The 23,461-nt window shown below is 54.2% G+C and overlaps 2 protein-coding genes across 7 annotated transcripts in view; both read left to right on the plus strand.

Moving 5' to 3' along the window:
• The window catches only part of HNRNPUL1 (heterogeneous nuclear ribonucleoprotein U like 1), a 35,303-nt gene extending 19,561 nt beyond the window's left edge, over positions 1–15,742 (plus strand). For 3 of the 6 annotated variants that reach the window (XM_004388737.3, XM_004388739.2, XM_023742677.1), the window contains exons 8-15: positions 933–1,199; positions 2,402–2,524; positions 2,612–2,740; positions 9,263–9,431; positions 9,969–10,250; positions 11,765–12,054; positions 13,645–13,836; positions 14,410–15,742. In XM_004388737.3, coding sequence (XP_004388794.1) covers positions 933–1,199; positions 2,402–2,524; positions 2,612–2,740; positions 9,263–9,431; positions 9,969–10,250; positions 11,765–12,054; positions 13,645–13,836; positions 14,410–14,526 — 1,569 coding nt within the window. In that variant the 3' untranslated portion in view covers positions 14,527–15,742. The remainder of the gene's footprint in view (positions 1–932; positions 1,200–2,401; positions 2,525–2,611; positions 2,741–9,262; positions 9,432–9,968; positions 10,251–11,764; positions 12,055–13,644; positions 13,837–14,409) is intronic. The other 3 variants (XM_023742676.1, XM_023742678.1, XM_023742679.1) reach the window with 1 other exon arrangement.
• A 1,282-nt stretch (positions 15,743–17,024) lies between these two features.
• CCDC97 (coiled-coil domain containing 97) overlaps positions 17,025–23,461 on the plus strand; it is an 8,512-nt gene continuing 2,075 nt past the window's right edge. The window contains exons 1-4 of the mRNA XM_004388800.2: positions 17,025–18,164; positions 19,998–20,453; positions 22,280–22,558; positions 23,020–23,149. Of these exons, the coding sequence (XP_004388857.1) occupies positions 18,119–18,164; positions 19,998–20,453; positions 22,280–22,558; positions 23,020–23,149 (911 nt within the window). The 5' untranslated portion in view covers positions 17,025–18,118. The remainder of the gene's footprint in view (positions 18,165–19,997; positions 20,454–22,279; positions 22,559–23,019; positions 23,150–23,461) is intronic.

Here is a 23,461-nt window from a genome sequence, read left to right on the forward strand (position 1 = left end):
ATGTACTAGCCCACCTAATCCATGGAACACCCCTGTGCAGTATAAAATATTACCACCACCACCCCCTTTTTTATGAGGAAACTTAAGATGAAATTGCCCAAGGCCACATAGCTAATAAGTGATAGAGGAGAAGCAGTCACTGCCGCCCTCCCCCTGCTCCCTGAAGCAGAACCTTAACCGCTAAGCTTCAGCTGCCCAGTAGGACCTCAATAAATAGTTGGCTGACTGAATGAATCCAGCCCCTGCCTGGCTCTCTAGCTGTATCTGACATTACTTCCTCCTTACCCTTTATGCTTCAGCCATTCTGACCCTGCGCTCACCCACCTCCAGCCAGGTCTGTCCCACACAACACCTTCTTTATGTAAGACATACTCCTCCCACCTAAACCCAGCTTGTTTCCATTTATCGTGCAAGACTTAGCTTAGGGGTCTCCTCCTCCCGAAACTTGCTTGTGTGGAGGTGCTCTCACCAAAAGGATAAAGAGTGTCCTTCTGTGCCCCCTGGTCCCTGACCTCTGTCAGGCCCAGATCAGCACAGACTTAGGCACCAGGAAAATGGGAACCCAGGGAACACGTGTTGACCGAGTGCATTTGCAGAGCTGCACTTAAGACTTGAAAAGGCCCTGCAGTGGTTCCCTTCAAGCTGTTAGCCTCACAGACTGCCCTTACCAGTTCTGAGGACCAGGCACGGTGGCCTTGTCCTTCATCTTTGTCTCAGGTTCAGATACTTGGACCTTCGTGAAATTCCTTGTTTCACACCCACCCTTCCTGACTCACCAGCTTCTAGGGTCTTAGGCAAGGAGGGCTTTGGGCCGGCCGTCCTCTGAGCTGCTCCCTGGTGCTGGCCGCCTCGCCTGCATCCCCTGTCCCCTACTTGTGGTCCCCAGTTGTGGTCCCTGTTGGCAATTATCTTCCTCTGGCTTTTTCTCCTAGGACTTTGAATGTGGGAATGACGTGGAGCTTTCCTTTACCAAGAACGGGAAGTGGATGGGCATTGCCTTCCGAATCCAGAAGGAAGCCTTAGGGGGTCAGGCCCTCTACCCTCATGTGCTGGTGAAGAATTGTGCCGTGGAGTTCAACTTTGGCCAGAGGGCAGAGCCCTACTGTTCTGTTCTCCCGGGCTTCACCTTCATTCAGCACCTTCCCCTTGGTGAGCGGATCCGGGGCACTGTCGGACCAAAGAGCAAGGCAGACTGCGAGGTGAGTGACGCTGCAGACTGACTTGGTGGCCACCTCTGCAGAGCCTTCTTGCGGCCAAGGCAGAGGGGAGACCCACAGTCGCTGGGTGTGGGGAAGAAGCACAGGCTCCTTGCATGAGTAACCTCGGGCGGATTGCTTCTGCAGCGGGACTCCAAGCTGACAAGCTCCTCTGAGTGTCAGGCGGGGAATGCTGGTGCGGCTGAGGCCAGAGAGGGAGGGGCCAAGATGATGGCCTGAGTCTTAGGAACATTCCACGAGGAGGTGGCCACACTGCTCCTTCGGTGAGGGCCAGAATAGGGAGAAAGGAGGCAAAGGCACAGCCTGGTGAGTGTGCTCTGCCAGCCAGTGTTTTCAAAGGAGGTTGTGTGACCCCACCTGGGGCTGTCTAGGAACCAAGAAGAGAGCTATCCTCTGGGGTGATTGGGCTCCAGGAGTTGGACTAATGATCCTTTTCCTTAAAATAATGTTTTTTTAATATAGCAATGATTTGTGTTTATTCTAGAAAATTAAGAAGCATGAAGAAAATTAAAATTTTTCGTAATTCCACCGTCTGCAAATAAGTTTACTTTCACAGTTTTAGAGTTTATCCTATTCTTTTTTCTGTACTTGGTTTTACGTGTTTTATGCACACACGTATTTATAACGGAGACCTTGTGACAAGCTTTCTGAAATCCTGTCCTTTTCGCTTAACATCATGTCGTGAGCTTTGACCCACATGTGAAAACTTCTTTTTGAACATCTTTTGTAACAGCCTCATGAAGCCCAGCCGCTCCTCTGATGTTCATTTAGTTGTCTCTAGTGTTTGCCCGTTCTGATTATACTGATCAGATACGGTGCCTGCCCTTGGGTGGACATCTCCATTCATTTCTCAGGCTCCAGGAAGGTTGTACACTTCTCGTTCCCACCTCTGGATGGGCAGGTGGCAGTGCATAGCCTTCCTGGGCCTTTTCCTCTCGGAGATCACTTAATCCTGAACTAAAATTTAAATGCTAAAGATGACGGTGTTTGATTGAGTGCTCACTCGTGCCAGGCCCTCCGCTAAGAGTGCTGTGAGGTAGATGCTGTTAGTGCTTCCATTTCCCAGAGGCAGCCATGAGGATTGGGGTCACCCTCATGGTCACCAGTGAATCAGGTGGGGCCAGGCCACCATACCACACCACCTCTGCTGCTTCATGACACCCCTTCCTGGCCTGTTGTTGTAGATTCTGATGATGGTGGGCCTGCCCGCTGCCGGCAAGACCACGTGGGCCATCAAACATGCAGCCTCCAACCCCTCCAAGAAGTACAACATCCTGGGTACCAATGCCATCATGGACAAGATGCGGGTAAGGTCTCTCCTTACCCACCCCCGACCCCCCCGAGTGCTGCCCTGAACTCAGGACCACCCCCCCATCACTGCTTCCTGCCTATAGGTGATGGGCCTACGCCGGCAGCGGAACTACGCCGGCCGCTGGGACGTCCTGATCCAGCAGGCCACACAGTGCCTCAACCGCCTCATCCAGATTGCTGCCCGCAAGAAACGCAACTACATTCTAGATCAGGTACTTACTGGTGACCATCACATCCTCATGATGAGAGGGGAGGGAGCCTGGTCCTTTCCTTTCTTCCCCATAATGCTCTTGGATGCAGTGCTGGTGAGGGGATCAGGTATACGTAACTTTAACAGTGCAATCCCAGACCTCAGCACAGCTCTCTCAGCCCAGTCTGTGGGTGGGGACTGGCGCCCACAGTTGAGGCCCAGCTCAGACTCACCATCAGCAGCCCCAAAGAATATCAGCAAGCGAGAACCATTTAGTGAAATGGAAAGGCTGTGGATTTTGGAGCCAGGCAGACCTGAGCTTAAACCCCAGGTCTCCCACTTCGTAGCTGTGGGCAGCTGACTTTATGCTCCAAACCACAGTCTCCTCGTCTGTAAAACGAGGATCATAATGGCACCCACATACCTAACACAGGGCCTGGCACATAGTAGGTGGCGGTTATTGTTAATTACAGAATAGGTCTTATACCAGCTTCTCTTAGCATGTGTTTATCACTAGCGAGCATAGAGCTAAGCCATGTACTTCCTGCCTGCAGTTGAGTTAAGGGCGGGGTTCTTCACATCAGGGAATCTGGATCCCTGTCTCAGAGTAATGAATTCCACACGTTTACTGTCTGTGTGATATCATACTTGACATTTGTTCTGAAAAGGGCTTTCTCAAGTGGCAAAGGATGTTTCCTTATTTCTTTCATTTTGGCATCTGCGGACAAGCCTCTGTTTCCCGCAGCCTTGCCATTTTTGCTTTCTCAAGAACCTGTGAGGGAGCAAATGTGTAAATTGAAGTAGCTGCACTCCCTGCTGCAGCCTGACTGAACTGCCTTCCACGCATGTAGCCCTGGATACTCGGTCACCTTGGGTTAAAGGGCAGCCTAGCAGTGGTGGTTGGCTTTTCAGAATGGGGGTGGTTGTGATTGGAGGGCCCTAGCTGGATAACAAGAACCCCTAGGGGTTGCCTTAGCAGAAGAGTGAGCATCCTACACAGCACAGTTGAGCACAGGATACCCAAAAAGCCTGTCAGGGCAGTCCCGCAGCTCATCCCATCAGTAACGTGTGCAGCAGCCTGCTCCCTCTTTGAAGACCTGCTTGGTGGTGATTTGTGTTTTGGCTGTCGTTTTTTAACCCCTGGCCTCACTCTGCCCTGTTCTTCTCGTTGGGGCAGTTTGGGAATTTCAGTCTGGCTTGGCCCCAGTTGGACTTATTGCCCTGAAAGGTTAGAGCAGTGGTGTTTAGCATCCTGAGGACACCTCTTTTGGATACCTCGGCACGTATTCCTTGCCTGCCCTTTTCTCAGTTTGCTGGTCAAATCCATTTCAAATAGGTATCCCAGTAGTATAGGATTATAGTCAGGGGTGGGGATCTCAGCTGAGGACGCCTAAGCACCCGTGTTTTCTTGAAGGTCAGGACCCCACACCTCAGCCAGGCACGTAGCAGCTGAGCACTGTCAATGCTCATTGTTGGCCTTTTCACCTGCTGCTGGCTGGTCCAGGGACAGCGTCCAGGGTTGTGCCAGTATGTGCTGTTGTCTTCTGGTCGGGCACAGTGAAATGAAGAAAAGAGCTGTAGCTGTAAAGATGGGAGAGCAAGGTTCGTTGGTTAACCACAGATCAGAGGAGTGACTTGGGGCCTAAAGCTGTTGGTTACTCAGGCCTGGAAAGGGAGTCAAAAGCCAATGGCCTAAACCCTGAAGGTGGATTCCAGAAAACTTGGTGTGAGTTGAGGGAGTGCGTGTGCACGCACAAGTACATGTAGGTAGGTAGGTAGGTTTAGAGCAGACTCTGTCAGTTCCCCGCACTTCCTTCACTGCCAGCTTTGGTGGTGAGGGATCAGTTGATGCATGGCTGTCTCCTGAGCTAGACGAAGCCTCCAGAGTGGAGACCAGTGCTGCAGGCAGAGCCCCTCCACTGCTGGTGTCAGCCCAGGGCAGTCTTTTCCCGTCTGGTTTTCCAGAGCAGTTAGGTCTCCCCACGTTTGGCTCTTGTGTGCCTCTTGGTATGTAGCCTGGCCTTGGAAGTGCCCATCCTTGAGAAGGAAGGAGAACGTGCCTACAGAAGCCATGCAGGGGTGTGTGAGCCTGATTCTGGCTTTACTGGGTCAGGACCCCCAGCCGCTCCCCCAAGGATGTGTCTCTTGGGGCACAGGCTCTCGGGTGTGTTGGGGCTTTGACCTAAAGTCCTTGAGGACACAAGCGGCCTCTTTAGACCATGAGGGCAGTACAGCTGTGGGACGCCAAAGGAGAAAAAGGGAATAAGGAGGTGGGTCAGAGGGGAAACTGAGGCCTCATAAAGGAAAGGAACCTGTCCAAAGTCACAGCCGATTTACTGGTAGAACACAGATCTGCTGGCTCCCCAGACGGCACGGCCGAGATTGGTTGGCACCACTGTGGGAGTCGGGGCAAGCTCTGGAGGGGCTGTCTGAGCCGGGACGTGAAGGACAGTAAGAAGTGTTGAGGCTTTGTGCTTAGGGCAGTGGGGGGCTATGGCCACACTTGCGTCAGGGTAGGGATATGGCTAGTGAAGTGCTGAGGAGAGGACAGAAGGAGTAGAAGACCCTGTTGTTCAGGTGGCTCCTTGGGGTCGTCTGAGTGGATAGCCTCTGGAATGAGATGCTGCCTGGCCTGAGCCTAGACTACTGCTTACAGGACAGGAGCTGGCCCTCTGAGGCAGCGAAGTTGCCTTCCTGTGGGGTTCTGAGGGGCGGGGGGGTGGGGCACCAGAGCCGTGGTGCCCAAACCCCAGAGTTGAAGGCTGCAGGCTAGGACTTCCCTTAGAGGGCTCTAACAGCCCAGAACCAGGCCAGGCACTGTCAGGCAGCGCTGGGTGTGACACCACCACCAACCTGATCTTGGCCTTCAGAACATGCGCTCTAGGCCTGCTTTTTGTCCCCGTTGGCAGGTGCTACACTTCTGTCTGAAACAGAAACCCAGGCTCGAGCAGAGGCCCAGAATAAACCGCCTCTTGGTAGGCGGTGGAGAAGGGGTGTTCCTTCTGCCCCCTCCATTCCCAGAGCATCAGCTGTTCCATTCTTGATGCTCCAGCCACTTCTCCTCCTACAGGGGGGCTTCCACTGGGGCTCACCTTACTGTGAATCCAGAACAAATTCTTCCCTTACCAGCCTTAAGTGTGCTCCCCTAAGATCCAGCTGGGCTTCCCCACTGCCAGCCTGACCCTGCTGAATGGGACACATGAGAGTAGATGGGTGCTGTGGGGCTCTGAGAACCTCAGCAGAGGTCACCTCCTGTGCCTGCTGTGCTGCTTCCTCACGCCCCCAGACTGTCACACCCACAACTATGCCTGCAGCTCTTCGCTGAGAAACCAAGTGTCCCCTGGCCCATGTTGCTGGGGTTGGGGAACTGGGGAACACAGACAACACCCAGACCTCCTCTTAGAGTCAACATCTTCAAGCAGGGTGGGACAGGGAGAAGCAGGAGTTAGGTGGAGGGGACCCACACAGCTGGAAAAGCTGACCTAGCTGTTGTGCTGTCACGTCAGTCTCCTAGCAACAGCCAGCCCCCAGCAGCCCCCAGTGACTACAGCAGTGCCGGGCTGGCCCGGGGCTCTGACCTCACTGTGTTTGCTGTGGTAACAGCCACTAGCAGCTAACTCCCTATCTTAGTTCTCTAGTGCTGCTATAACAGAAATACCACAAGTGGATGGCTTTAACAAATTTATTTTCTCATAGTTTAAGAGGCTAGAAGTTTGAATTCAGGGCACCGATTCTAGGGGAAGGCTTTTTCTCTCTGTTGGCTCTAGAGGAAGGTCCCTGTCTCTTTGAGCTTCTGCTCCTGGGCAGTCTTCATGTGGCTTGGCATCTCTCCTCTCCTATCTCTGCTTCTCTTGCTTGCTTTTTTAATCTCTTTCATATCTCAAAAGAGACTGACTGAAGACATACCTTGTAGTAATCCTGTCTTGTTACAAAGACAACCCATTCTCAAATGGGATTATAACCACAGACATAGAAGTTAGGATTTAGAACACATATTTTGGAGGGACAAAACTCAATCCATAACATACCACCCCTTGGCCCCCCAAAACTCATATCCTTGCCACGTGTGAAATACATTTACCCCATCACATCACCCCAAAAGTCTTAGATCAACTCCAAGTCCAAAATCTCATCTTCTGAACTTTCCCTGGGGAACAGGAAGTCTGTCTTTTCCTGGTATGTGTGTCAGGCCTGAGGGGCTGGTTGGTTTCAAGAACAGCTGCACCCACAACCCAGTTCTCCCAGGAGGCTTGCACTGGAGTCATTGGCCCTGGCCGAGCCACCGCCCAGCTTCCTGTTTCCTCGTGTCTTGGAAGAGAATCTTGTACCTCATCCTTTCCTCTAACTTATTTTTCCTTGAGACTTTCCATTGAGAATCCTATCCTGAGAGTGATGTCCGTCCTGTTTGTTATATTTTTACATCCACTCTCTGTTGAGTTCCTTCTTACCCTGCCACATGCCAAAGGTTTTCACATCTTTAAATCCCTGCCAGAGCCACAGGAAGAGGGCAGTAGGATCCCTGCCTTGCAGCTGAAGAAATGTGAGACTCAGACTAATTAGGTAACTTGTCCATAGTCTCACAAATAGCAAAGGACATGGCTAGGATTTCAACCGTCATTCCTTCCTCAAAGCCTGTGTTCTTCCCACCCGACCCCACTGTCCCTGCCTTTCTGTTTGGGAGACTACTAAAACGTAACCTTGTTCTTGGTCTGAGGGTTGCTCCAAGTCAGCGTTGCAGTGAAAATCTCTACAGCCCCCACCGTGTGACCATCCTTTCAGTGGTGGTTCCCATTTGTTGAGTGTTGGCTGCAAGCCAGGCCCTGGGCCAGGCCAAGGGCTTTTACTCACACGGACTTCGTCTTTACAATGACCGGATGATGTTTGCACTGCTTTCCTCTTGAGACTCGATAAACACGTAGTAAGTCGACTGGGTCGCTGTGAGTCGGGATCGACTCGACAGCAGTGGGTTAAGTTGATTTTACTGAAGAGCAGGCTGGGCCTCTCAGGGGAAGTCACTTGCCCAGGGCCACACAAGTCTGAATGGTCAAGTGAGGTCAGAGCTGAGGTCTGCCAAGCTGTCCCAGTGCATGGCCTGCCTCCGGCCAAGGTGTTTCCCACCCTGGAAGGCTGGCGTGGCTCCAGGAGACCCAGGCTTCCGCATAGCCTCCTGCCCCCACATCGTTCTTCAGCTTTCTCGGTGGCTTTTGTGGTCATCTTCCTGCTCGATCCTTGACAGCCCCACAAAGGAGGCTTTTCATCCCTGTTTTACACGTGAAGCTACACAGACTGGCCCCGAGTGAGTTAGTGGCCAAACCAGGACTTGATTCTGGGCAGTTTCCATCTTGCCAGACTACCTCTTCAGAATAAAACTATTTTTTTGTGCATTTCTATGTGCCCCTTTGCAGACTGTTCTTCCCTTGGGTCCCTGTCAGAGCCACTGAAAAGTTATTTATTGGTCTTCCTCATCCCTCAGTTCTGCTCAGTCCAGAGTTTGCAGAGGGAGGGGGATACCTGTAGTTGCCTGAGTCCCACTTCATAGACCCTGATCCAGGAAGATTCCAGTGGAGCTTGGACTGCTGTCTTTTTCAGGAGCAGCCAGGTGATTCAGATACACAGGCTAAGTCCGTGGAGCCCTGGGGTCCGAGAGATCTGGGTTCCAGTCCCAGAGTGTAGGGGCTGTTCAGTCAGTGGGAGCTGTTGCTATTACTGCTGTCACTGAGGATCCTAGAGCACTCGTCTGTGCTACTACTGCCCAGGATGCACCTACCCGTCACACAGAAGAAGGGAAAATTCCTAGCAAAACATACTTGCGAAAAGCACGGCCTTGCCAAGCTCTCTGGTTGGTTAAGAGTTTGTGGGCCAGGCTGATGTTTCAGAGGAGGACTGAAGGAACAGACGAACCACAATGTTGATGAAAACCATTTATCCAGCCATTAAAAGGGGCTGGTTAGTTAATGGCACACCTGTTCTGTAGATAGTATTCAGCCAATAAGAAAGAATACTGGCAGAGAAAGATGTCAGACAAACATTGTGAAGTGAAAAAAGGCTACAGAAGAGTGTGCGTCGTAATCCAGTTCCATTTGTGTTAAAAATCACATTGATACGGCTAGAAGTGTGCACGTGAAATTCAGTACCGGTTGTCTCCAGGGAGCAAGACTGGTGGGAAGCAGTTGGAGGGATTCTTGCTCTAAACTTTATACCTTGTTCTCTGAATTTTTTACAAAGAGCATGTATTACTTAACAGAATAGGGTAGAAAAACTGCAATTCCAAAAGCAATGAGAATTAAAAAGCCAGGCCCAACCATTAGGAATCCCTTGTCCCTGTGCTTGATGGCAGCCGCTTTCCCAAGTTAATTCCATTTCTTAGGATGGACTCAAGAATCTTAAAAGTGAAGAAGGGCAATTTCTTTAGTTTCTGTGCTTAGAAGAACCAGTATCCTTTTCTCAGTCCTTGGCCTACCTATCCCCTCTCAGAGGGGAAAAAAAAGCAACTCGTAATGTACTGAATATACCATCTCTTGCCTCTTCTGTTCCCTACCGCTAGACAAATGTTTATGGATCAGCCCAGAGACGAAAAATGAGACCATTTGAAGGCTTCCAGCGCAAAGCTATTGTAATTTGTCCCACTGACGAGGACCTAAAAGACCGCACAATCAAGCGAACGGATGAGGAGGGGAAGGACGTCCCAGATCATGCTGTATTGGAAATGAAAGGTAGGAAGCGGTGGGTCCTGAACGGATGTCACAACAGGATCTGTAAGAGAAAAGGCTCCTCCCAGCTCCGTAATCACGCCTCCTTTGATCTTGCTGTTTGCTTCTGCTATGCCCCTTCTCTGCCCACCACAGCTGTGGATGGAAATGTTACCCGTGTATCTCTTGTAACAGTTTTCAGAATGGATGGGGCTGGGGCAGCCTGGGGGAAGGATGTGTGAGCAGAAGCTGAGAGACCTAGACGGTCACCCTGCCGCTGGCACCGCTGGGTGGGCTGACTGGGCGAGCTTGTTTGCTCCTTTGTGAAAATAGGGACGGTGAGTCTACCTGCCGGACCCACTCCCAGGAGTGAGGCTGGAAGAAGAGAAGCACCATGGGTAGGGGCTTAGCTGTCTCTTAGGGAGAGAGAAGAGGGTCTCCCTTCCTCCCTGCTCACCTTCTCCTTCCTGGCCTGCCAGTGTCTTGGGAGTGGAGGGCCCTGCGCCTCCAAAGGTACTGACCCCCTGCCTTGTCCCCTCCGGGGCTCTCCCCTCCTTCTAGCCAACTTCACATTGCCAGACGTGGGGGACTTCCTGGACGAGGTTCTGTTCATCGAGCTGCAGCGGGAGGAAGCAGACAAGCTGGTGAGGCAGTACAACGAGGAAGGTCGCAAGGCCGGGCCACCCCCTGAAAAGCGCTTCGACAACCGAGGCGGTGGTTTCCGGGGCCGTGGAGGTGGTGGCGGTTTCCAGCGCTATGACAACCGAGCGCCCCCTGGGGGCAACCGAGGAGGCTTTCAGAACCGAGGGGGAGGCGGCGGTGGAGGCGGCAACTACCGAGGAGGTGAGACATCCACCACAGAGGTCCCCTTGCTTTTTGTTCCCAGTCCCAGATCCCCTGCAAACCCTGGAGGAGACTGGGACCTTCCCAGTATCTACCTGTTCTCCCACTACCATTAGGAGGATGGGCTGGAAGCAAGGACATTTCTCCTGGTTGGGTCACTGGCCTCTTGAATCCCCAGAGTTGGGCTTCCAGACTGCTGCTTCAGTCTACAGATGAGCACTGGCTACAGGCCGAACTCTGAGAGCACTGAGACGAGACAGACTCGGGGCCTTGGGGAACTCCCACTCCCCTACTCCCTCTGGGCACTGCACCCGCTGAAGCCCGGCGCCCATTTGCACATCATGTACTCGTCCCATTCCCGTCGATTTTGTGACGCTTCCTTGAGAAAGGGGCCAGATCTCGTTTCCTGCCATCCTGGATCCCAACTCAGGACCTGGCACCAGGCAAATGTTACCACTGCCATCGAGTCAATTCTGACTTATAGAGACCCTGTGGAACTGTCCCATAGGGTTTCCAAGGCTGTAGTCTTTACAGAAGCAGACTGCCACGTCTTCCTCCCATGGAGTGGCTGGTGGGTTTGAACTGCCAACCTTTTGGTTCGCAGCCAAGCGCTTTAACCACTGCGCCACCAGGGCTCCTTAGGCAAATGTTAGGATGGTTTTTTGTTTTTAAAACAAATAGAGAAACAGGCTGAGAGGTTAATTTGCCCAAGATTGCTCAGCTAAACCCAGAGCTGGGAGTCAAGTGACCCGAAGCCCGAGTTCTCAGTCCCCAGTTCTGCTGCCTCTGAAGTAAAGTCTGTGTTCATTGACTGAACAAGCATCTCCTGAGCCTGCCGTTTCAGTCTTGTGGGGACACAGCCATGACACACGCATCACCCTGCAGTAACAGCCCAGAAAGATTCTGGGCTGAATGGGAAAGCCCAGGGAGCCTGTGAGCACAGGTGACAGCGGATCCAGCCTATGGACAGCAGGGCTCAGGAAAGGCCTCCTGAGCTGCTGATGTCTAGGCCAAGTCCCAAGGCGCAGGAGGACTTGGCCAAAGGAAAGGGGAGGGGTTCCAGGGAAGAGAAACAGCTGCACAAACGCTTAGGCGTGGCCGGCCACTTGGCCAAGCCTGAAGAGGACTGGGTCCAATTCATTCGTGGCTGTCCCCAGTGCTTAGCATCCCTCTGCCCTCGCATCTCTTTCTAGTGTGCTCAGCAACCATTGAGATGCTAGGGGCACTGTAGAAGCCAGGACAGCTCTGCTCCCTGTCTCTTGAGACTCGGGCTTCAGTAGAGGAGACAGACCTATCAGCAGATGGTGGTGACCCGGAGCTCTCAGGGCCGGTACTGGGGAGGCTGCCCAGGGGCCTGGGGAAGCCCAGCGGGGTAGCTTTATTGGTTCACTTTAACTGAGCCCCTGCTCTGTGCCTGGCCATGCTGGGGACACAGCAGTTGCCAAGGCAGCCCAGCTCCCGAGGTGGGCAAGTTGAGAATGATGGGCTCTCTCCTCTGGATTTCTTCCATGCAGGTTTCAATCGCAGTGGGGGGGGTGGCTACAACCAGAACCGCTGGGGTAACAACAACCGGGATAACAACAACTCCAACAACCGAGGCAGCTACAACCGGACCCCCCAGCAACAGCCGCCACCACAGCAGCCGCCGCCACCACAACCACCGCCACAGCAGCCACCGCCACCGCCCAGCTACAGCCCTGCTCGGAACCCCCCGGGGGCGAGCAGCTACAACAAAAACAGCAGCATCCCTGGCTCCAGCGTCAATACCAGCACCCCCACTGTCAGCAGCTACAGCCCTCCACAGGTAAGAGAATGGGTGTGCGTGCGTGCGCGCGCGCGCGCGTGTGCGTGTGCTCAGCCCCAACAGGTGAGGGGATAGAGCTAGGGGTCGAAATTAACACATGCACCAGCCACAGGTCTCCTTCAGCCCTGCCTTTCTTTCTCCTTGGCTTTGCTCTTGATAGGGGTGGATGCTAGATAGTCCCAGATCCCCTCCAAACCCTAGAGAAGACTGGGGCCTTCCCAGAATCTACCTGTTCTCCCACTACCATGGGGAGTGGGCTGAAAGCAAAGACATTTCTCCTGGCTGGGTCACTAGCCTCATGAATCCCCAAAAAAGCACTCATTTGGAGTTGCCCCTTGCCCAGGCTGGAAGGGGCTGACCCTTTTGTTTTAGGATGTGGAAATTGAGGCCTAGGGAGAGGGAGAGGCCCCCAGGCCCTGGTAATGGACTATAGGCGAGACCTTATGTCCTGCACTGAGGTTTGCTCCTGTGCCAGTTGGGCTTATTTCCAGTGCCCAGTCTCTGGTATACGCAGGCTCTGTGTAAACAGAGTACTCGTACGTCCATACCCATTGCCATTGCGTAGATTCCGACTCATAGCAACCCTGTAGAACAGAGTAGAACTAACTGCCCCGTAGGGTTTCCAATGAGCAGCTCGTGGATTCGAACTGCTGACATTTTTGGTTAACAGCCATAGCTCTTAACCATTGCACCATGGACCAACCATTTACTGAGGACTTTCCATGTGCCAGGCCTTGGAGCAGCTACCAGGATACAGGGATGAATGGTCCCAGTCCTGGTCTAACCAGAATATTTCCTAGAACAAGCTGGGCCGGCACACATTCCAGCCCCAGGCCAACGACAGCCCAGTTTTGTGACCTTGGACAAACAGCTTCACCTCTGAGCCTCGTTTTCCCACGTAAAGGACTAGGGCTGTTACAGAGTTTGTTGTCAGGGGTGGGTGGCATTGTAGCTTAGTGGCTAAGATTGTAGGCCCTGGAACTGGACAGAGCTGAGGTCTGCTCCCGGCACTGACACTTTTTAGCTATATGACCTCAGCCCAGAGATCTCACCTCCCTGAGCCTCAAGTTTCTCCTCTGTAAATGGGGTTAGTAACGGAGCCTGCATCACAGAACTGATAGGAGGACTGGGGGTGTTCATGACATGTCCTGACCTGGGGAGCACTTAGGAAACCGCCTCTCCTGGTTTTCTCAGGAGGTCTTCCAGCAACAACTGCCACACTTACGGAGGGCCTGGAGGCCGTGTGTGTGCTCAGTGCTTTGTACACAAGCTCACTGCTGATGGATTGCCCAAGGTGATCCATAGGGGGAAGTTCTGTTGTGATTCTCATTTTACAGAAAATTGGGATTTCAAGAGATGCTGTGTGCTTGCTCCCCAGGCTCTCAGAGCTGGGATCAGAGTCAAGAACGTGGCTCTTAACCCCTGCCGTGTCCTGCACGGTGATGGAGCAGACCCCCCTACTTGTCAGCCCCCAAACGACCTCTACCAGGGACCTCCTTTATCAGGCAACTGCTTCTGAAGGCCCTTTCTCCATCCCAGCCATGAGCTGGCTATTTCACAGCCCTGCTGTTTTTTTCCCCAATTTCGCAGCCGAGTTACAGCCAGCCACCCTACAGCCAGGGAGGTTACACCCAGGCCTACACAGCCCCACCACCTCCACCTCCGCCACCACCTGCCTACAACTACGGGACATACGGCGGGTACAACCCGGCCCCCTACACCCCGCCGCCACCCCCCGCCGCACAGACCTACCCTCAGCCCAGCTATAACCAGTATCAGCAGGTAGGTGTCAGACTGGGAGCCGACTGGGTGGAGAAAACTTCAGGGGCCCCACCTGGGTGTGTATTCCCAAGCTTGAGTCCCTGTTGAGCCCTAAAAAGATGGCAGCCTGCTGGTCTCGGTGCTGGTGCTTATCGGTACAGCCGTTGGGTTGGTAAACACTCCTGAACTGTGTGCTGAGTGACCAGTGTCGCCGCCCCTCTGCACAGCACAGTAAGCAGAGGGTGAGGTCTGGCAGAGCAGGGCCCCCCCAGAGCCTGCTTCAGCACCGCGGCCAGTGCCATTCCGATTGGCCAGTGCTCAGGCCACACCCCTCTTCCTGAATATTTTGAACATGCCATCTGGCTCTGCCTGAAAGGACACTAGGTTGGCAAGCCCGGAGACCTGGGCTGCAGTCCCTAACTGCCCACCCACGTGGCATCAGGCCAGTCATCCTTGATCCCTCTGTCCGTCAGGGGACCCAGTTGTTAGCTGCCATCACTGCAGCCGTCTCCTCCCTAGGTGAGGGGGGGTCTGGAGGAAGGCCAGCCTGGTGTGGGGGTCTGACCTCCCTCCTGTTGGCTTCCGTCTCCACAGTACGCCCAGCAGTGGAACCAGTACTACCAGAACCAGGGCCAGTGGCCGCCATACTACGGGAACTACGACTACGGGAGCTACTCCGGGAGCACGCAGGGCGGCACGAGCACACAGTAGCCTGGGCACCCAGAGGCCCCTGAGGCCCTGCCGGCCTCTCCACCAGCGCCCACTCGGCCCCTCCTCTCCCCCGCCGGGTCCCGTGGTGCTGGGGGACGGGCCCTCCCAGGGGTGCCTCCCTGCCCAGCCTCTCTCCAGCCCACTGCCTCCCCACCAAGGGGCTTCTTCCCCTACACAGGGCCAGGCTTTTCTCTCTGGATTCAAACAGGCAACAGTGACCTTTTATTTTCTGTTTGCCCCACCTCCTGCCTCGTCTTTCTCCACCTTCCTTTTTCACTAGTGAGGCCCTGCCCTCCCTTGGGAGGCTCCAGTGACTGAGGGGGACCCCTCTCACCCAGCCGTCCCGACCCTCGAGTCCCTCAGCTTCCCAGACCCTCATGCAGTTTGTTGTAAATTCTTCCAGGAGCTGTTTTACTGTCTGCTTTTCAGGATTAAAAAAAAAAAAAAAAAAAAACTTTATTAAAAAAAAAACAAAACCCATGAGTTTAAAAAAGCAAAACGTGGAGGGAGGAAGCAGTGACTTTTTTTTGTTTTTTTTGTAATTATGCTTTTTTTTTGTTTTTTTTCCTATTTTTTAGAATTTGTCAGTTTTTACTGTGGGTCGGCTGTTGGTATCTCATCAGGATAACCATCTCTTTGCGGAGTTCAGGTGACCGAGGAAGAGCCACACCCTCGAAACAAAACACACAACAAACCACAAAATCCCCTTTAACCTAACTTTTTATACGATGTCTCTCAGTTCCCCGTAACTTTGCACACAAGCTTCTGTGTCGAGTTGAATTGTAACTGCTTTTTTGTATTTGGAGAGAGTGTGACTATTGAACTTGAAACCTTTTATTCCAGGCGTCCTGGTAGTTTCTGGTGGGACGAAGCGGGTGAGGGGAAAAGAGGTGGAGGGCTCCTTCCCTTCCGGACGAGAAGCTCTCCCGCCACCTCCCTCAGAGGTCTCCAGGTCCCAGACCTGGGGGTTTTCCTACAGTGAGCCTCTTCAATTATTTTTACTTTCCCTTGTCCCTTATGTTTTAACGGGATTTTAAGAAACTGCACTTATTAAGAAATGTGTTTGCCCTGTTTCGTTTCGTTTTGTTTCAATAAATGATATGGCATCTCCTAGCAGCAAGGACGCAGGGACGGAACCCTGAGGTGTTACTGCACTTGGCTTTTAACTGGGATGGGGATCTTTTCAAGGGGCATTTATTGTTCATTAAACCAACTTGTAATTACTGAGGGCTTCGTGTGCCTGGCCCCATTTTTGGTGCTGGGGATGCCCCCTTTAGCCTCTTGGCACCCCCAGTTTAAAACTCACTAGTTGGTTCTTAAAGTGGTTCTCTGGTCCCTCACCCCTCACAGGCGATTCACACTCCAAATCCGGCAGGAAAGGTTTGAACAGAAGGTGTGAAGCAGGTCCCTGGGTGGAGGGAGAGGAAGGGGTGGGTGGTAGGAGACCAGGGCTGGTTTGTTCAGGGGCATCACCGCCATTAACTGACCGCCCCGGGGCCTGGTCTGTGCACTGGGCTCAGGATGGTCCCTGGCTGCCCTCCCGAGATCCTGGGCAGGGCTGGGGACACGGCCTGACCAGAGCAGTCCTGGACCCTGCCCTCATGGGGCTCCCAGTCCAGAGGCAAGGTGGACCTGGCACCGCACAGTGGTAGCTCCAAGTGGTCGGGGTGGGAGAGTCTGGAGAGGTGGTGAAGGGAGGGCTTCCGTAGGAGTTGATCATGAAAGGTGAGTGAACTAGGGTAGAGGTGCCTTAGATTGCAGCCTCATGGCTTACCACCCTCTTTTCATCAGCACCTCATTTATTTACTAAGCAGGTGCTGTGTTCTCAGCCTGTGGTGGGATGGTGCTGGGGCACAGGGGTGGCCTGGTCAGCCCCAATCCTATCAGGATATCCGAGCCCTACAAAGGGACACAGGCTACAAAGAGGAGGAAGGAGGCCAGTTAGTCTGGAGGATAGGTGGGGCATCAGAACTTGAGAAAGGGCCAAGATTGGTGGCCAGAGCTGCCGAGGGACCTTTGTATGCCCTCCACCTGCTTAAGGGAGAGCCTGCGAGCGGGCCACAAGTTCCCCTGTTGTTAGGTGCCATCAAGTCAATTCTGACTCACAGCGACCCTATAGGACAGAGTAGAACTGCCTCCATAGGGTTTCCAAGGAGTGGCTGGTAGATTTGAACTGCCGACCTTTTGGTTAGCAGCCCAGTTCATAACCACAAGCCACTGGGGCTCCCCTAGTCTGCGAAATTCCCTTCCTTGCTGGTCCATGTGTGGGTCAACAGCGCTCCCTGCTGTCCTCTCCTGATAACACGCCTAAATATCCGTATCCATCCTGTGGTAAATTAAAGACCTCGGTTACCTACCTCCACATCTCCAGATCCCCAGACTATGGGAGAGTAAAGTGAGAAGTGCCTTCTCTGCTCTCAGCCAGTCTGTGGATTTCTGCATCAGCCTCTTCACAGGTCTCCCTGACCCTGACCCATAGCCCCTCCTTGCCCACTGTCTCAGAATAAAAGTGCGCAAGCTACTTAATGCTGTTTGTGAGTCCATGCCTGGGCTCTGGTGACCTCACTGGCGTTACCTCTTGTTGTGCCCCCTTGGAACTTGAGATCAATGGTTTTTCGTTCTGGGGTGCGGGGGGACAGTGTCAAATTTCTCTTTAGGGATCTAAAAAAGCTGTAAACCTTGGAAAGTAAAAACTTGTGAGGTTTTCAAATCCTCTTCCTCCCAATTGTGGCCTTCAGGTTAGAACTCCTTTCCTATTCCTTGACCATTGTGAAGTCCTGGCAGCTCCCAGACTATCCATGCCTGCCATCCCCTCTAGGTCTTTGCCTTGCCCACTCACTGCCGGAGACCCTTCCTCATCGCCTGCACTTTAACTTCTGCTCATCCTTCTAGTCTGTTTTGAGGTCTCCTCCTCCAAGAAATAAGCATTTCCTGACCCCGCCCTTCCCCAGGCCTGGAGGACTCCCACTCATTCCATAGGGTAAATCAGGACCACAGCTGCCTTCTCCATATCTAAAGATCTCCATGTCCTAGGACCATAAAGTGGGAAGTTCTGCCCCTTATCTCACCACCCATCTCACGCAAGCCAGGGACTGGTGTGATGACAGAAGTAGGAGTTGAGGCCTAGTAAATACTCCCTGAGGTGGTGAAGAAATAAATGAAGGGGACAGACTGGCGTCGAAACCAGAGCACAGATCCTCAGAGTACGGCAGCCCCAGGCCCTAGGAAGGCACTCATTTAACCACCCACCATCCACTCCAAAATTAGGCATGCTGGGCGCTGAAGTCACAGCACTGAGCAAGATGAATAGTAGTCCAGATCCCTCCTGCTGTTGCAATTTTGTGGCAGTTCAGATAGGAGAGGCTGAGGGGCCCCTCTGACCCCAGCGTCCCTTTCCTACCTGGCTGCTGAGAGATGAGGGAAGCACGCATGCGCGTAGACGGCCCACCTTCGCGCCGGAACCTTGATGCCCGGGCGCAGCGGGGCACTCGGCGCAGGGAGCCTGCTCAGCCGGAAGTGACTGCTGAGGGCGTGGGGCTTGGATCGGCGTGTGGAACCTGCCGCGGCGGTTGACAAGTTGTACAAAATCAGGATGGAGGCCGTGGCGACTGCGGCGGCGGCGGGGGAACCCGATAAGGGTGAGGCTCCGGCCGCGCGGAGGCGGAGGGAGGGGGCGGCTGCGGTGTCACTAGCAAATGATTCCCCGGGAAAGTGAAGGAGGACTCTTTATAGGGGGACACCTGCCCTCAGCCTTACGTGACTCTTTCACCAGTTGTCCGGGTTAACCCCTCTCTTGTCGCAGGCTGACTTGCTAACCACCCCACCTCCAGAATTAACTTCTTCCCAGTTCCAGTTCCAAACCAACCCTTTCCATGTCCTGTGCTAACCTTTTTACTTACCGGGCTAACTCTCAGGTTAACTCAAACCTCTTTCCTCTCTTGGGCTAACTCTCCCACTGACCCAGGCTAACCTTTCTCAGATCACCTCCATATAATCCAGGATAATCTCCCCATATCAGGATCCTTAATTTAATCACATCTACAAAGACTTTTTTTTTTTTGCCATGTAAGCAAACATTCACAGGAATTAGAACGTGGATCTCTTTTTTTTGTTGGGGGGCGGATTTTTTTTTTTTTTTAAGCCTATCACAGTCTCCTTCACGGGTATGTATTCTCCCCATCTGTTCAATGGGCACTGATCATCCTTACCCCTACCCCACCCCCCCAACCTTTCATTTCCCCAGCAGTCTATGGGACACCTCCCCTTGGATGTCCCTGGGGCCATCACACCTTCCACATCCCAAACCGGCCCCAGCATCTTCCCCCAGACCTGCTCCTCTTCCACGTCCCAGTCTTAGGGACAGTCTGACTGTGCCCCAGGTCAGAGCCCTGGACTTTGTCCTGGATGCCTCCCTCCCCGCCCAGCCCTTCAGCCCCATGGCTTGTCCACTTGGCCTCCTGAGTGTCTTCCTAATCTCCACCACTCTCCACCACCCCTGCCCTGGTCCAGCTCAGTCTTCTCTTGCCTCAGTGATTCAAACCCTCTCATCACACCTGTAGCCCTCACCCCTTCTCACCTCCCTTGCCTTGCCAAGCTGCCTAAAGGAGTTGTCTATACTTTTTTGTCTTCACTTATTTCCTGCTTGCTGCAGTCTTGCTCCACTTCCCACCACTTTCAGGAAACAGCTCCCTGCAAGATTTGCCCAGCACTCAGCTTTCCTGTTATCTTTGCCTGTACTGTCTCTTTAACCTTACCTGTCTCCCTCATCAGACTGGATGCTCCCTGAGAGCAGGGGATGGATTGGATTCATCTCGTGGGTTCTCAGTTCAGAGCCTCGCATACAGTCAAGTCGCAGAATAGTGGTTAGGTCAGTGTGTGAATGAGTAAGAAAAGAGCGAGTGAATGAGTGAGTGAACAAGTTAATGAATATACTCATGATTTTGTGAACAAGTGAAAAGGCAGGCATTGGAGTGAATCAGTGAGTGAGGTGGTAAGGGACCAAGTAGACAGGCCAGGCACAGTCCGCCTCACTTTGTCCCTGCTCTTCCCTCTGCCTGGAACACTCTTGCCCGAGAAATCCCATGGCTCAGTCCCTCGCCACCGTCAGGGCTGTACTCAAATATCACATTTTGGGAAGGCCTTCTCTGACCATCCCATTTAAAATTTCAGCCTTCCCCTTCACTCCTTTATTTCTCTGCATAGCTGTTAAAACCACCTAACACACTGTAAGCTTTCAATCATTATAATTACTTATGTAATTATGTTGTTAATTGTGTGCCCCGCTAAAGGTTAACTTCTTGAAGGCAGGAGGTTTTACCTGCCTTGTTCACTGTGGTATCTCTGGGGCCTAAAACAGTGCTCCGAATATAGTGGGTGCTCAATAAATGTGAAAAGCAAGAGAGATTGAGTGCCAGTCCCTTCCTCTTTCCTTGCTGCCACCCCTGGACTGACAAATTGCCCCCTCCCAACAGGCTGCACGGAGCCCAGTCCCAGCCACTGGGGGGAGCTAAGCTGGACACCGGTCCCACCCGAGCCCCAGGACAAGGAGGCCGCCTCGGAGGGAGCACCAGGGGGTCTGGACAACGACCCCCACAGGGCCGAGAGCGCAGCAGTGAGCGCCATGCTGCAGGCCGTGGCCTCCAGCCGCCTGCCCGTGTGCAGCCAGCAGCGGGGCGAGCCTGACCTCACCGAGCGGGAGAAGGTGGCCATCCTGCGCCAGCTGTACCACGAGAAGCCACTGGTGTTCCTGGAGCGCTTCCGCACAGGCCTCCGCGAGGAGCACCTGGCCTGCTTTGGCCACTTGCGTGGCGACCACCGCGCAGACTTCTACTGTGCTGAGGTGGCCCGGCAGGGCGCCGCCCGGCCCCGTGCCCTGCGTACCCGCCTGCGCAACCGGCGCTACGCTGCCCTGCAGAAGCTCATCCAAGGTGGAGGAGCGGTGGGGGGAAGGGGGCAGAGGCGGCGGGGAGGGGAGACTGGGGCCGAGATGGGGAGGGAGAGGGAGGCTGAACGGGAAACTGAGGCCGAGATGGGGAAAGATGAGGAACCTGAGGTGGAGGTAGTGAGAAACAAGGATGCGAGAGCAGAAATGCAGGGACACTGATCCTGGGAGATAAGTTCCCGACAGAGAGATGGGGAGAGACTGAGACAGAGATGTGGAGTGGGAGAGACAGATGGGCCCAGGGGAAGAGGGAGGGTCAGAACTTAGTGGTTGGCAGATGTGGCATTTCAAGTCAGTGGGTAAAGGAGGCTTTATCCGGTGCACGGCACTGTGATAACTGACTGTCCATAAAGACACAGAGATCCCTCCCTCACAGCATTCACAAAGGTATTGAAAGAAACCAAGGGACATACGTTTATGACCCTGGGGACACGAGATCCTTCTTGAACAAGACACAGCATGTAAAAACAGTAAAGGAAGACGCTGATACTTTTTACCTTGGCATGATTAAAAGCATCTCAAAGACCCCGAACCCAAGCTAAAAGACGAGAAGAATTGAACTCTCTAGTGAGGTGAGATTCTAGTAAGAGAGGAGGCACGAGCTGCAGAGAGACAGAAGGAATGAGACACCAGGACAGGTGGGGACGGATGAATGAATGAATGGGGTGGGGTTAGGCGACAGGAAGTAAGAAAGCAGGAAAGGGGCGGAGGCACAGGGCAGAAAGAGACAGGGATAAAGGGGACAGGGAGAGAAACAGACCCAGAGAGAGAAGGTGACAGAGCTAGAAGAGGGAGACACCACAGAAAGATGGGAAAGAGAGAGAGGGCATGACTGAGGGGCAGAGCAGGACAGGACCCAGGACGCAGGGGCAACAACTGCAGGCAGAGACTCCCCAGGTCTCTCTCTGCCCTGGGCTCTGAAGGCAGGGCTCGGGCCGGTGGGTGGGAGGGACCAGGGGTAGGTTTAATTCTTATCTGAGGGAGTGAGCCGCTCCTGCAGGGACAGGCCGCCAGAGGAAAGGCGAAGAACCTGAGTTTTGAGGTGGTGGAGAAGCTGGGGCCACCCGAGGGAGTGGCTGCAGAGAGGAGTGCTCTGGGGAGAGGTGAGGGCTGGGTGCCTACCACCCCCAGGCACACATAGCTCCCACCAGGAATACTCACACATGGGCACACGCCCCAACCTCCCTGACCCTGTGTACACACACAGACACATGTACTCATGTGCCCGACAGTGCACATGTATTGAGATATGCAGCCTGCGGCCAGGCTGGGGCCCCAACAGTCAGGTGCACACAGCCTCCAAGCTTGGCCACGTGTGCAGCGCATCTCCCTAGATCGTCTGCACACCGATCCCAGTCACGTAGGTGCCCATGTGAGCAGACATGACCATGGGCGGTGTGCTGAGACACACCACAGGGGGTGTGTGTATGTGTGTGACCTGCACACCGAAACTCAAACACACACACACATACTCCAGGCGGCGCTCGTGAATACTACCCAGTACAGCTGTGCGTGGGCCCCAGACCCGCAGTGCTGCAGGCGCTCGGCTGCCTGACTGTGCGCACACGTTTGGACAGGCGAGGACACACACCGACAAGCCTGTCACGCGTACATGCTCCGCCGCATGCATGAGCACACGTTCCTGATGGCCTCAGGCATCAGACTCTTACATGTCTCTGTGCAAGCATGACCGCGTGCACACTCTTGGACACACATGACCATGCACACGTCTGACCAGGCCCGGGTGCCCCACCCCGGCCCCTCCCCTCGCCTGCACGCCTGACCCTCGCGGCCACTGTCTTCCTGGTGCAGGTGGCAAGTACTTCAGCGATGAGCAGATGCGGTTCCGGGCTCCGCTGCTGTACGAGCAGTACATCGGGCAGTACCTAACCCAGGAGGAGCTCAGCGCCCGCGCCCTGGCCCCCCAGTCCCCCAAGCCCTGCTCCCCTGGCACCCCTGTCTGCCTGCTCTCCGACCTGCTGCTCCAGTCCTACCAGGAGCGGGAGCTGCAGCAGCGGCTGCTCCAGCAGCAGGAGGAGGAGGAGGCCTGCCTGGAGGAGGAGGAAGAGGAGGAGGACAGCGACGAGGAAGGTGAGGGTGAGGAGCAGGGAGACCCCAGTGTCCGGACACTCCAGCCCAGGCCTGTCTGTCTCTCTGTTTTCTGGCAGCAGGCTGGACCTCACATGGGCAAGAGCAGACAGCACGGCCTCCTCTGCCTGGCCCTTCTCAGCCTTTCTAGGATCTTTATCCCTCAAGCAGAACTGCTCGTGCCACCCCACAGGCACTGAGTGGTCTTGCACCTCCAGGCCTTGCATGTGTTCTTCCCCCTGCCAGGAATGCCTTCCCTTCGTCCTCAGCTTCTCATCCTGTTACGCGGGCCTTGGTTCCCATAGCACTGCACTGTCAGTGCATGTTGGGTGCTTGTCTGGGAGGGCAGGCCCCAGGCTGTGCTGGTCACAGGGCTGAGCACAGAGGCAGCAGCTCCCTGTGCGTGTGCTCAGCAGCCACACACACGCACCTCATGCCTACCCGGTGGTCGTCTCCCCATGCAGACAGGAGCTCTGGTAAAGACTCCGAGGCCTGGATCCCCGACTCAGAGGAGAGGCTGATCCTACGGGAGGAGTTCACCAGCCGGATGCACCAGCGCTTCCTGGATGGCAAAGATGGGGACTTTGACTACAGGTGCTCCTGGCCCCGCACCCCACCAGGTCCCTCACTTGTGCGCAGAGGTCCTGGAACAGTTCCAGGATGTGGGCCCTGGGGTCAGACACACTGTTCCAAAGGTGGCTGGGTGACGTTGGCCCTGCTTCTTCCATCCCAGAGCCTCAGTCCCTCAGTCCACTCAACACCTCAGTCCCCTGGCTGCAGAGTCCCCAAGTCCCTTAGTCCCCTAGTCTCTCAGTCCCCCCGGTCCCCTCAGTCCCCAAGTCCCCTCACTCCCCCAGTCCCCCCAGTCCCCCAGTCCCCTGGTTCCCTCACTCCCCCAGTCCCCCC

Source organism: Trichechus manatus, unplaced genomic scaffold (genome assembly GCF_000243295.1).
Source record: "Trichechus manatus latirostris isolate Lorelei unplaced genomic scaffold, TriManLat1.0 scaffold00216, whole genome shotgun sequence".
Classification (NCBI taxonomy): domain Eukaryota; kingdom Metazoa; phylum Chordata; class Mammalia; order Sirenia; family Trichechidae; genus Trichechus; species Trichechus manatus.